Source organism: Pelophylax lessonae, assembly GCF_965119305.1.
Source record: "Pelophylax lessonae genome assembly, chromosome: 2".
In the NCBI taxonomy this organism is placed as follows: domain Eukaryota; kingdom Metazoa; phylum Chordata; class Amphibia; order Anura; family Ranidae; genus Pelophylax; species Pelophylax lessonae.
The window spans coordinates 571,967,856-571,981,181 of NC_138769.1; the positions used below are offsets into that span (position 1 = coordinate 571,967,856).

The 13,326-nt window shown below is 40.2% G+C and overlaps 1 protein-coding gene across 1 annotated transcript in view; it reads left to right on the forward strand.

The window, feature by feature from the left end:
• The window catches only part of NXPH4 (neurexophilin 4), a 347,353-nt gene extending 335,629 nt beyond the window's left edge, over positions 1-11,724 (forward strand). The window contains exon 2 of the mRNA XM_082247195.1: positions 10,219-11,724. Coding sequence (XP_082103321.1) covers positions 10,219-10,950 — 732 coding nt within the window. The 3' untranslated portion in view covers positions 10,951-11,724. The remainder of the gene's footprint in view (positions 1-10,218) is intronic.
• Positions 11,725-13,326: the final 1,602 nt, after the last annotated feature.

Below are 13,326 nucleotides of genomic sequence, written 5' to 3' on the forward strand. Positions count from 1 at the left end.
CTGTCTGGCTACCGCAATCGTTTCGACAGATTGCCCTTTCTGTCCTCTTGATAATTGAGTCCCCCACTACCACAAACTGTCTAACCTTTCCTGGGTCTCGGCCCCCCACCTTCCTGGAGCCGCCACTCCCCTGGCATCTGGGGGAGGGCGCTTGCTCCAGCACTGCCACCCCTGAGCTGATATCCCCATCAACCTGCAACTTGGCGAATTTGTTGGGGTGTATCAACTCAGGACTGGCCTACCTGGCACTCTTCCCTCTACCCTTCCTAACGGTCACCCAACTGCCTACCTCTGATGCCTGTGTCTCCTCTACTCCTCCCTCCTCTATGCTGGCCCCTGCCAGCACCTGATGGGTAATGTGCAAGCTCCTTTCTAGGTTGTTGATGCTATGCAGTGTTGCCACTATGTTTTCTAGATCTAGGATCTGGGCTTCCAGAGAAACAAGTCGCTTACATCTTGCACAGCAGTATTCACCCTCGATTGGTTCATCAAGGAACGCATACATGCAGCAAGAAGTGCACTGAGTGGCATCCCCAATCCTGTTGGACATTATTACCCTCTACTCTATGGGGATAATTAGTAACAACCTGCTATTCCTTACCTACACTACCTCTATCTCCCCTGGTACTAACGCTAAGATACTCACCAGTTGCTAAGATACTCACCGGTCGCTAAGATACTTATCAGTCCTCCCAGGTACTCACCAGTCGCAAGGTATTCCCTGACAGACGGTTACTCCCAGGCGCACGCTACTCGATCGCACAAAAGTCCTCCGCTACTTGGTCGCAAGAAAGTCACCCGCTACTCGGTTGCAAGAAGAGGAAAATGTTTCCTCCTATGTCTGTTGATTACCACACCTGGCTGATTGGAACACCTGGTGGGAGGACATCCTTTCTGTGAGCAAGGACCTTACTCAGCTTGATCAGCTAAATCTTGTCCAGGAATTGATATTTATGCCCAAATGCATGTGCTGTTCTATAATATAGACAGCATATTGGTCTGGTGAGTTTGCATTTCCCACACTGCTGGAGGATCACACTGTGGTGACACTTTAATCAACGCAGACACTGAATATCATTACGTTTTTTTATGGACTTTTTTTTGTAGAGATATATATATATATATATATATATAATATTCATTTATTTACTCTTCACTCACGTGTTTTGATTTATGATATCACTATAAGTCACAACTTTCAGCGCCGAAACCTTATTTTTATATTTTTTATTTTTATAATCAATCAATAAACATAATGATAAAAGGATAAAAGAACAGGGCAATGTTTACAGTAGTAGCTGTATCACACATTCCAGTATATTAACAACGAACAAGGGCTCCATATTCCAGCCAATCAGGGGGCAGGACTGACCAAAACTGGTCTTGTCAAACACTCCCATACAGTATGTGAATGCCAGCTCAACAGATCTAACATAACCAACAGTTCACCATAAGTAGCAAGTAGAAGTAGTAGGCTTTGACCTTAGAAGCTTGGTAAAGCTTGATATCCTAATATACGCTTGCTATGGAAATATGGATTAAGAGTTTGTACATTTACAATGATGTATTGGGTTGTCTTTGGGTGTAATATTGTACTTTGAATATGGATGTATAATGAACAGCATGCAACACATATTCCATCACTTTATGTCTTAGTTATTATGGTTACAAGGACAACTAGAGAGGGCAGATCTACTGTAAAAGGACACAGACAGCAATAACCCTTCAACACTCTACCAAAAAAAATGTGGTTTTAGATATACTTCAATACTACAATATTTCCCAATTTTATTATTGAAACATCCTTTATACTATTGTCACTTACTATAACTTGTAAAGCATTGGCAAGTAACAGGTTAATAATGTGAGTCTAAGCCAAGTCCCATTAATGTTCTCCAGAGACTGTTTAAGAGGTTTCAGATCAATCCCTCATAATGAGCCGTGTGCAGGAATCATGAAATTCATGAGCGGCTGACCCATCGTTCAGGTCCCATCGTTACATCTCGCTGTCTCCCAGGCAGATCAGACAGGAAAGCTTGTAACCTTTTCCCTTTTGTCGTCTATTTCCCTTCCTTGTCATTTCATTTTCGCAGCGCTAGCAGTGTGTGAGAGGAAGATGATCAGAGGCACAAGCTGAGAAAAAAAGCAACTGATTTGGTATTTAAAGGTGTGGTTCAACTTAGCATCATACCTAGGATTTGCAATGAAGTGAAAGAACTTCACAAATCAAGTCTGCTGCACTTTTTTTACATTTGGGTTTTCATTATACTGGATTGCAAAATTGTCATTATACTTAATCTCGAGAATAAAATTCCTGCAGAGTGTACAATATTTTTAGCACAAGACAAGTAAATGGCTCATCAGAACTTTAATGTTTGAGCTATAGATTTAAAACCAGACCCCAATTTTTGAAAAGGCCAAATAAGCATAAACCTAGTTAGCCCTAGTTCCAGGGTGAATCGGACTCCATCTCAATGTTAAAATGCACCAGATCTTCAGAAGTTCTTAAAATGTTTTCCTCAATGCAGATCTAATAAAGAAGACAGGTAGGCTTTTTATAACAGAGGAGACTCTGTAAGCTTTGTTTGCCATAAGTGCCTCTCCCCGGTCTGTCTGCATTTTTTTTCTAATATTACATTAAGCCATATATGCAGTCCCTGCACATGTGCAGGAGTTCCTTCATCTCTGTCAGGATGGCGAAAGACTCTGGACCCAGAAGAAGACTAAGAAAAGATGGAAACACTGACAACCAGAGGAAATGTGTACATAGCATTGTTGGGAGGGGATGCTATGCAAGCTAAGTGAGCCATAATGTGCAAATTTGATGAGCATACTTGTATATTATAGCAAAAGCTTCTGGGGTTCCAAAATGTTTCTGCTTACTTTAAAGTAATTTTTGATATGACGTTGACATTTTTGCAAGCTTGCTCCCACATGTTGCTGCTGTTATATTAAATATAAAGATTTGTAGATTATCCACAAATTGGAGTTTTCTGTAGCGTAGTGCTATTATTTGTCTCTCTCGTTAAAACGAAAATGAAAGATCCTTTTATGTGGAAGCCCCCCACCCTCTGTTTTAATACCACCTTTCCCTGACTTCCAGCCATTTACAATAGGCATCGATGTTGTCAATGCACCTCAGCATGAAATTCCAGGAAAGTTGAGTATCTCAAATCCCATGGGAAGATGTTCCAGCACTATGGAGGACAGCATTCTTGTGGGATTTGGGATTTACAGCTTTCCTGAGATGGCTGGGTTATATCACCCTTTCCTAGTTGAGCCAACTTGAAGTCAGAGTGTAAGGTACGTTTTTTTAATGTTTTTTATTTTTTAATGGCCTTCATCTAGAAGAATGTGATTAAGGGTGGTTGTTTCCAGATAAGCCTATCTTGCAACCTTATACAAATTATGCTTTAAATAATATTGAGATAAGATACTGTATAGGCCACATTATCCCTTTGCCCTTGCACTACAAAGTAACAGTGTCTGTGAAAAAGGTACCCACAGACCCTTGATACTCACATTGCCAGTGCTCTCCTACTGCTGATGCTTCTGTTGCAGATGTCACTTAAATGCCTAGTGATGGCTAGGGTCAGACACTAAGGGGATGATGCCTATATTGTCAGTGCTCCCTTGTTGTTCATTCCTATTTTGCAGATTAGCTAGGGTCAGAAACTAAGGGGAGCAATGACATCTCTCCTTAAATCATGTGACAGTGCCAATGACTGGCTGCTAGACACTTAAAGCGGAGTTCCAGCCATTTACTCACCTGTCCAACGGTCCAGCGATGCGGCCGCCGGAAGCCTCGATCCTCTCCCTCGGCGCCGGCATCACTGCTGTGGGCACCCGGCTGTTACAGTTTGCGGCTTCACAGCCGGGTACCCACTGCGCATGCGCGAGTCGCGCTGCGCGCCGTGATTGGCCGGCAATCTTCTGGGACCTCTGACGTGTCCCAGAAGATTGCAGGGAGGGAGGGGGAGAGGAGAACTTCCGCTCAGGGCGCCGCGGCGCTCCGAGCGGAAGTGGGAGCGGGTACCTGTCAAAACTAGGTACCCGCTCCCCCCCCCAAAAAATGACATGCCAAATGTGGCATGTCGGGGGGTCAGGACTCCCTAAAGCGGAAGTTCCACTTTTGGGTGGAACTCCGCTTTAAACACTGTCATGCCCAGAAGTACTTGGTATTGTCATGGCTGCAATAGAGGCAGGACTGGCAAGACAGCACTGGCAAGCTGAGTAAAAGAGATCCTTTTCAAAGACATTGCCACTGCGCCCTGCATAGATAAGATGTCAGTGTTTCTTTAAATTGTATGTAGCGCTACCCCCGTAGACGCCACTAAATAGGATGGGTCCTCTGTTTTTTGACTCCACCTTCTCAAGAACCTCAGCCCCTCTGACAAACCCGGTTGGGTGTACAGAAGTGCAATATCATAGGAAATCAGGGAAAGTAATACTTAGTAACCAATATTAGCGCTATATCAAAGAAAACAGTCACTTAACCAGATTGTAAAGGCAAGCTTAATATATTGTCACTCAATGCGGTAACAATTTATTAAGTCCTCCTACTGCACAGGGCCTATTGGCATTTGTATTGTATGGAGTCCATTCGTCCCATTATATAGCTGCTGTCTCAAACTTCAACTACTAGGTTTCTCAACATTTTGTACAGAAGCCTATGGGCTTGCTTGGTTTTAGCACTCACCTATCCAAAAAAGGTCTTTACTGATGTATCACATAGTAAAAATGCAGACTAACATGGTCCCCACCCAGGACAGCTCCTCCTTAACCACTTAAGCCCCGGAGGATTTGGCTGCTAAACGACCAGAGGGTATTTTGCGATTCGGCACTGCGTGACTTTAACGGACAATTGCGCGGTCGTGCGACGCTGTACCTAAACGAATTTGGCGTCCTTTTTTTCCCACAAACAGAGCTTTCTTTTGGCGGTATTTGATCACCTGTGCGATTTTTTGATCACGCGCTATAAACAAAAAAAGAGCGTAAATTTTGCAAAAATAGCAATATTTTTCCCTTTTTTTTATATGAAATTCCCCCAAGAAAAAATGTAAAAATCAAAATTTTTTAATATTTTCGGCCAATTTGTTTTATGCTACCTATGTTTGGTAAAAAAAATCGCAAAAAGCGTATTTTGATTGGTTTGCGCAAAAGTTATTGCGTTTACTAACAAAGGGAAAGATTTTTGTCATTTTTGTTGTTTTTTTTTTTAACGCGTAATGGCGGCGATCTGCGATTTTTTTTGCGGTACTGCAACATTGCGGCGGAAAGATCGGACCCTTGACTGACATTTTTGACACTTTTGGGGTTACCAGTGACATTTCTACAGTAATCAGTGCTATATATATGCACTGTTACTGTAAAAATACACTGGTAGTGAAGGGGTTAACTTTATTTGAGAGGGAGGGGCTGTGTGTGTCCCTAGGGGCGTGATTCTAACTGTGATTGGCTGTGGCTTCAACTGTATGCAGAGTGATCAATGGATCTACATAGTAGATCCATGTGATCAGCTCTCATACAGAGAGGAGAATGACAGGCAGCTTGTTTACACAAGCTGCCTGACTTTCTCCCTCTCCCCCGCCGATGGCAGAGTGGCCGGCGGCGATCGGGTCCGCCGGTCACACGCGCGGGGAGGTCCGTGACCACGCGGGAGCGGGAGCGCGCCTCCGGCGGCGCGCGCTCGCTCCCTAAACCCTCACAGGCGAGCGACGTAGACCTACGTCACTTTGCCTGTGAGGGGCTGACCGCCGCCGTAGATAGTCGTGCGGCGGTCGGCAAGTGGTTAAAGTGGAGTTCCACCCTATTTTTATACTTACCTCCATCTTCTCGCTCCGGGTCACCTGAAAAAGAAATGGATAATCGCATATTTTTTTTTTTTTTACTTACCTCGTAGCGAAGAAAATATACTTACCTTACTTCCTTCTTCCTCCTTCCTCGGCCGCGGCCCGTCGTCACTTCCTGGCTCTGCAATGATTCCTGGGAGCTGGACGTCATAGCTCCCAGGAATCATTGCGCCTGCACCGGCCCCGACGTCAGTTCCGGGTCGCGCGCGTCATCCCCTTCTAAACAGCTTCTGGGCATGCCCAGAAGCTGTGGAGGGATGACGCGCGCGACCCGGAAGTGACGTCGGGGCCGGCGCAGAGCATCGTGGGACCAAAGAAGGCGGAAGAAGACGCCGAAGAGGACGCGCTGGCTTCAAGCTGCCCACATCTGAGATGGCAGCGCTGGACAAGACGTTTGCAAGGTAAGTATTTGTCCTAACAGGTAAGTGCAACCCGGGACAGATCAGAGGCTAGCCATTGTGGAATGCACTAGCCCTGACTGTCCCGGGGGTATTAAAAAAAAAAAAAAAAAATCCAGGGTGGAACTCCGCTTTAACATGTGTCACCAAACTGGCTTGATCACATTGATGGTGTCTCTTTAACATATATTGGAAAGATTACTTACATCAAGGCAATCTATTGGGAAATGCATGCAAGTGACCAGGTTAACTAGGCTTAAAAATTGAGCTTGGTCCTTCTAAAAATGCTAGGTATCTGGCTGTAATACTGATCCATTAGCTTCAGTACCTTCAAAGTTGGTAACCTTGAACAAATATAAATATTAATTGATATGTTTCTTGTTCTGAGTCAGGGTCTCAAAGTTTTGAAGCCAGAGACAGGCAGACAGGTGCCATTTTTAAAATGAGTTTGGTAATAAAGACATTTATATATATATATATATATATATATATATATATATATATATATATATATATATATATATATATATATATATATATACAGTAAGTGCAGATTCCTTATAAGGCAACTTATTTATTACTACATTTTCTATATTACTGCTGCATGCTCAGTGGTTGATGGATTATGTGGATGCTGCTGATATCAAATATATATACAATATATATATATATATAGTTTTTTTTAAAAGTGTAATTAGGTATATATTTAAATAATGACTTTCCTTTAATATCAGGTTTCCCTAATATTATATTATATCTATACTTATATATTATGCATTAAAATCACGATCACACATGCTCTGTGAAATAATTCAGTATCAGGAATAGAAAATTTGCTGGACTCATTTAATATGGATGCCACCAGCAATGTTTTCAAAGAAATATAAATCTGTCCTTTGAGAGTTATCACTTTGTTTTTTTTTTCATTATTCTGATATTTTGCCTGTGGAAAAGACCCCCCATAACATAGCCATCCCAACTTATCACTGTGTCAGTGTAATTGTGCCTTTCAGGTCAAGCATTTACAGTACGTATGTATATATATATATATATATATATATATATATATATATATATATATCAATTCAATGCAAAGCAGTGCTAGCCATTCATAATCCATTCTTTTAGAAAGAAATTGTGATGGGCAATTGGCTGCATAAAGGAATTTAAAAAAGGTCAGCGCAATATCTGTTGGTTCACCGATTCAAGAGTAAATAGTTATATTATAATCTGTGGGGCTCTATATATAAAGTGCTATTCAATTAAATAAATTAAAATAAAATTAATTAAATCCACATTTGTATGTGTATAAGTGCTAAGTGTAATGTAGGGCTTCAAATATATTCAAAATGTAACACTCAGTATGCTAAAAATAATAAACCATAAAGTGCTAGTGTAAAAATTCAAACAATGTAAGAACAATACAGTGTGTTATAGATAGTGTAAAAATTAAATAGAAGACAGGGATGCCACAATAGTGTAATTACGTATAAAATAATTTATTTGAGACAAATAAAAGTTTACACTCACAAATAAGGGTGTCACTCCTGACACTAGAATCTAGGCATGAATTAAATCTCCCACCGCTCCAACAGCTCAGCTGTTTGCCGTGAGCGTGGGTTCCTTAGTCCACAGCGGTGTAGCTTCGGCGTCCTTAGCCACGCCCTACCGGTTTCGTCACCTGACGTCTTCACGGGGCTGCATAGCAAAGCATGCACTGATTAGACTACAGTTTGCAATCAATATTTAGGTTGACTAAATCTTCACCAGTACAGGAGGCCATAGAGAGACTACAATTTATTGTGTATCATTATGATGAATTTAAGTGTATATGTGTTTATTTGGCCACATATATGACATCATTATTTGGTGATAATTAATTAATATTTTTTGAAAGTCTTTCTGGTTGTGCTGTCTGATCTTAACTTTGTGTAAAGAAACATATATTGTTCTCATTGTTATGCTTTTATTATTATCTTTTTATATTGTTGCTTTCACCCAAAAGTTAGTAAGTCAGGTGTGAATGTTATGTTTCTACTGTGAGTCCTGGGCAGACACAAAATGAATCAGTCAAGAAATGCAATTATTTCACATATGCCATAGACATAATGAATATCAGTGACATTCATTTTTAGCTTCTAAATTTGGATTGTTCTGAGATTGAGCCAGAAGTTTTAACATCCCATACATAGCATGTTCAAAATTGGGACATAACAACTACATCTACATTTTCTGTGTCACCAATAAGCCGAGACAGATATTTTTATACCTAGGTTAATCAGTTCCATCAGTTTTGACAAAGATTGCAAATGCTGTAAATTATTTTATTCCCCCCCCCCCCCACTCCACCAGGGTCCACAGGCTGAAATACACTAAACATTGTCATGGCTTTTTGGCAGTTTTTCTACAAGTACTCAGCTTCAGGTAGTACATATTCTATGGTCTGTTACTGATTTGATACACAATTTGAAGTCTTCCAAATACCAGGGAAACATGGAAATTGAAATAAGATATAGAAATTATTTTGAAATGGAGCAGTCCTGCTTGCACTAATATCAAGCAAATACTCTACTACCCGAAGCTAGGCAAACAATTTGTAGAAAAATGAATAGCCTGATCAAGAGCCAGTAGGCAGCGTACTACAGGAGGCTAGAAGAACCTCAGTCACAAGTTCAAATAAAGTTTATGTGGATGTGCTGAGTTTTCCTTCATCAAAAAAATAAGGTCTTTTTAACTTATTGCAATATATCAGAAAATGTCAGGTCTGATATAAACCAAGAATTCTAGGTACCAACATCTCAAATTGACTAATTAATGTAATTTAGGAAACGGCCCGGTAAGCCGTTTGCCCAACAGAAACGGTCCCAGGGAGGGGAGATGGGAACAGAGGAAACAAAGGCTATGTATATAAGATGGACTTGTGTCCTTTTGTATCTGTTTTTTTAATTAAAATTTTGATATAAAAACTTCTCATGTGAAGTATTTATTAGTTAAAACAGTACCCTAAAAATCCCGTTATTTTCCCCTGTTCCCATCCCCCCTCCCTGGGATCGTTTCTGTGGGGCAAACAGCTTCCCGTTTCGTAAATCACATTCATTATTGCAATATATATATTAAGATTTATTCTTACTTAATACTCCATTCCAACCTGGCCACAGTTTTAAACCTATAATGAACCTTTCAAATTCTGCACTATATGGTCAAAACTGTGTGAGCACCCCTCCCAAATAAGGTACCATTATTGCTACAGCATAGAAAGACTATTTAAACAATTGTGTCCTTCTAACTTTATAGCAACAAAATTCTTTATAGCTATTATAATTAGATAAAATGATATCCAGTCTTAGCCTATGTTGTGTGTTTATTAGTGTATTACTATTTCAATCCTATAATAAACATAACATTGAGACCATAAAATACTGGAGATAAACAAGTGGATATTGCGAAAGGCAAGAGCCCTGTTTCTCCCACGAGTTGGGGAAATATTGTTGATATAGCACTATCATAAGGAAAGCAGAAGCAATATCTGCTATCTGTAGCAAATGCCATTCCATTCTCCCCACATGAACTTAGCATTACATAGCCTAAAGTTCCTTCTGAAGGCATTACAGAAAGAACTCTTTAATTCTTCATTCATTCCACATGTGTTACCTCCAATTCAAACTCAGTGAGACCTGTTATGGTGAGGACAACAATGGTTATATTTTTATACCTGTGTCAGGAGGGGAGCCTTCAGGGACATGCTTGTGTATTCTGGGTGTGGGGCAAGACTAATTTTATCACTGGGTACTTTTTCCAAGCTTATCTAGTCATAGCAATAGGAGTATAAATGTAAACAACTGTGTGGTACACAGTAAAAATAAATTAGGGCATGCAAATTAAGTAATATATTATATTGAATAATCACTTTTAAAGTTTTTCTTGAGAAATATTACAAGAATAACTAATAGATTTTCTTGCATTTTCAGGTGCTTTGTTTAGAAGGCCACATGACAAAAACTTTAGGATATCTGGACTTGGGGGCAACAGGAATGGTAAAGAATGGACCATACGGTACCACCAAGCCTCACTCACTCCATCCATCCAGGGTTTTCCACAGTGATCCATTCAAACCAGCAAAACCTCCAATGCAATCTCCCATCACTCCCTGGGAGTGGAGCAAGAATCAAACAATGCTCACTGGTGGGATTGGTCAAAGAGCTAAACGCAAACCTTCCTTGAAAACTGGGAGAACCAAGAAAATCTTTGGATGGGGAGATTTCTATTTTAACATCAAAACTGTCAAGTTCAGTCTACTGGTGACTGGGAAGATTGTCGACCACATAAATGGGACGTTCAGTGTCTATTTTCGGCATAACTCCTCTAGTCTTGGAAATGTGTCTGTCAGTATTGTTCCACCTACAAAAGTGGTAGAATTTGACCTTCTACAGCAATCTACCTTGGATACCAGAGAAACTAAGACATTTAACTGTAGGGTGGAATATGAAAACACCAACAAAGCCTTGAAGAACAAACCCTGCCTCTATGATCCAGCCAAAAACTGCTATATGGAACATACCCAAAGTCATGCTGCATGGCTTTGTGCTAAACCATTTAAGGTCATTTGCATCTTTATCTCCTTCTACAGTATTGACTACAAGCTGGTGCAGAAGGTGTGTCCAGATTACAATTTTCAAAATGAACATCCCTACTTTGGTTGATGGACACACTGACAGGGAGGTCAGAAAACAGGTTTATGTAGGAAAGTGAGGTTTAAATGCTTTAGGTTTGAGGGTTTTTTGTGTATGGTAAGGCAACCATATTCATGGTATTAATAAGAATGGGTCATTTCAGATTGTACCCATTTTAAAATGTTTTATTCATCACAAAACAAGAGTGACATACCAACAGATGCATGACTCTGCCCCTGATATTTTTAGGACTAACTGACCTATCAAGTAATTATCTGGAACATCAAAGTCATCTTATGTCATCAGCTTTGAATTTTAACTACTCAAGTGCTCTGTTTTTGAAAATCGCCTCAGTATTACAAAAAAAAAACTGCTGCCAATCATTTTGTTTTTCTTTATTGGTAGTGAGTTACAATGAAACATTATTTCTTCAAGTAGCAACAAAAGAACCCTACAAAAACAAAAATAAGAAATGCAACACAATAAAAAAAAACTGTTATATACTCATCACGAATGTATTTAGGTTTAATATTTATTTTTCTAACATGTAGATCAATTTTGATGAGTTATGTCAAATTATACATCTGGGTGACAGTTAACAGGTGCTCAAGGATAAAAAAATAAAATTGGATTATTATGTACATAGTGATAAATGGACAACAATGTTCCCATGGGAGGCATATTTCATAAAACGCTGCCTGTGTCTCTTCTAGAGTTTTTATCATTATAAATATATCTTATCTCTTACTGAGCTTGTCTTATTTTTGCAATTCATCACTAAGATAAATTAGTATTAATACTGTAAAATAATTTGGCATTAGAGGTCCCACAGATACATATGCCCACTAAACTCAGTAAAGTGCAAAATGTTTTTATTGCCGAATTAAACAGGAAAAAGTATAGGCAGATCATTTAGAAACACAATTTCTTTAACTCTTAGCGCCCATTCAGACTGGCGCGACACGACTTGCTGGGGCGACCTGTGAAGTCGCGGTGCACTTCATATAATTGAAGTCAATGCAAGTCGCCTCCAGGTCGCCCCAAAGTAGTACAGGACCCTTTTTCTAAGTCGGAGTGACTTGTGTCGCTCCTATTAGAACGGGTCCTGTGCTAATCAATGGCTAGCGACCGACCGCGACTTGTCAGGCGACCAAGTCACCTGAAAAGTCGCGCTAGTGTGAATGGACCCTTAGAGCCGATTCACACTACTCCGACTTGGGACATGACTTGTGTGCCCTCAAGTCGTCATCACAAATTCAATGTAAATGAATGAGAGCCGTCTTTATATGCACTACTGAAGTCTCTCTGACTTCAGAAAAGGTTCCTGTACTATTTCAAGGCGACTTGTGCACATAGACTTCAATGGGAGTCGCCTCTAAGTCGTAACCTTATCTATTTTCAAGCGACTTGTTATCAGACTTTCCAGGAAGAAGAAAAAGATTAGCCAGGCATTCCCCACAGACAAAGTCGCCTATCATTTAAGTCTCTTCAAAGTAGTGCACAAGTCTCTTCCAAGTCTCTTACAAGTCTCTAAACAAGTCTCTTCAAAGTCACGCTAAAAAGTCGATTTCTGGTCGCGGTAGTGTGAACCGGCTCTTATAGTGCTTCAAAACAGTGCTTAAATGACTTTTATACATTTGGTTCACTTGTGAAAAACAGCCTAATTATGGCCACAAACATGACTGATGGTAAAGTTGCCTCCATTCTTCGGTCAGAGCTATCAACAGGTCTAAGATTAGAAGACTGAATCTACATGGCTTTTCCAGCTTGCTGCAACCCTCTTTTTGAAACCCAGTAAATGGTAATCAGTTTCTAAAAACAGGTTGCGTCATGCCAGAAAAATTCATGTAATTCCAAGTGTTTGCATTCACTTGGAACTACACTAACTGCTTGAAACTCCATGGATTTTCTGCCCCTATGTAGCCTGCATTTAATTGCCTATAACTGGGTTTAGAGACCTGTTGTCTTTAAAACCTGTGCCTAAAACAACTGCTTAGAGTGGAACGGGGTGGAGCTGGGGTGAGGCAGAAGAGCAAAACATGTCATCTATGAATATATTATACAGCAAGTACCCTGAAGGTGGAAAACTTCTGGAGTTAGCTGATGTGTTGTAAGCTACTTCAAATTTTATGGCATACAATATTTTTGTTAATACCAAATTAAGGTGACAATGCACAGTTCAATTATCAGTCAAGAAAGGTGAATTTAGACTTTACCCCTGTAGATAGTCAGCCAATGTATGGGCTACTGGTGACTGAATGAAAGGGACAAATAATGCAGTCACATGAAGGCCTCATTAGAGTGTTTATTTGGTTTGCATATAACTGCTTATTGTCCCCAAATTATACAGGCATTCTGAATGAATATCCATTCGGTTTAGCCATGTCAGTGGAGTAGAAGCAATGG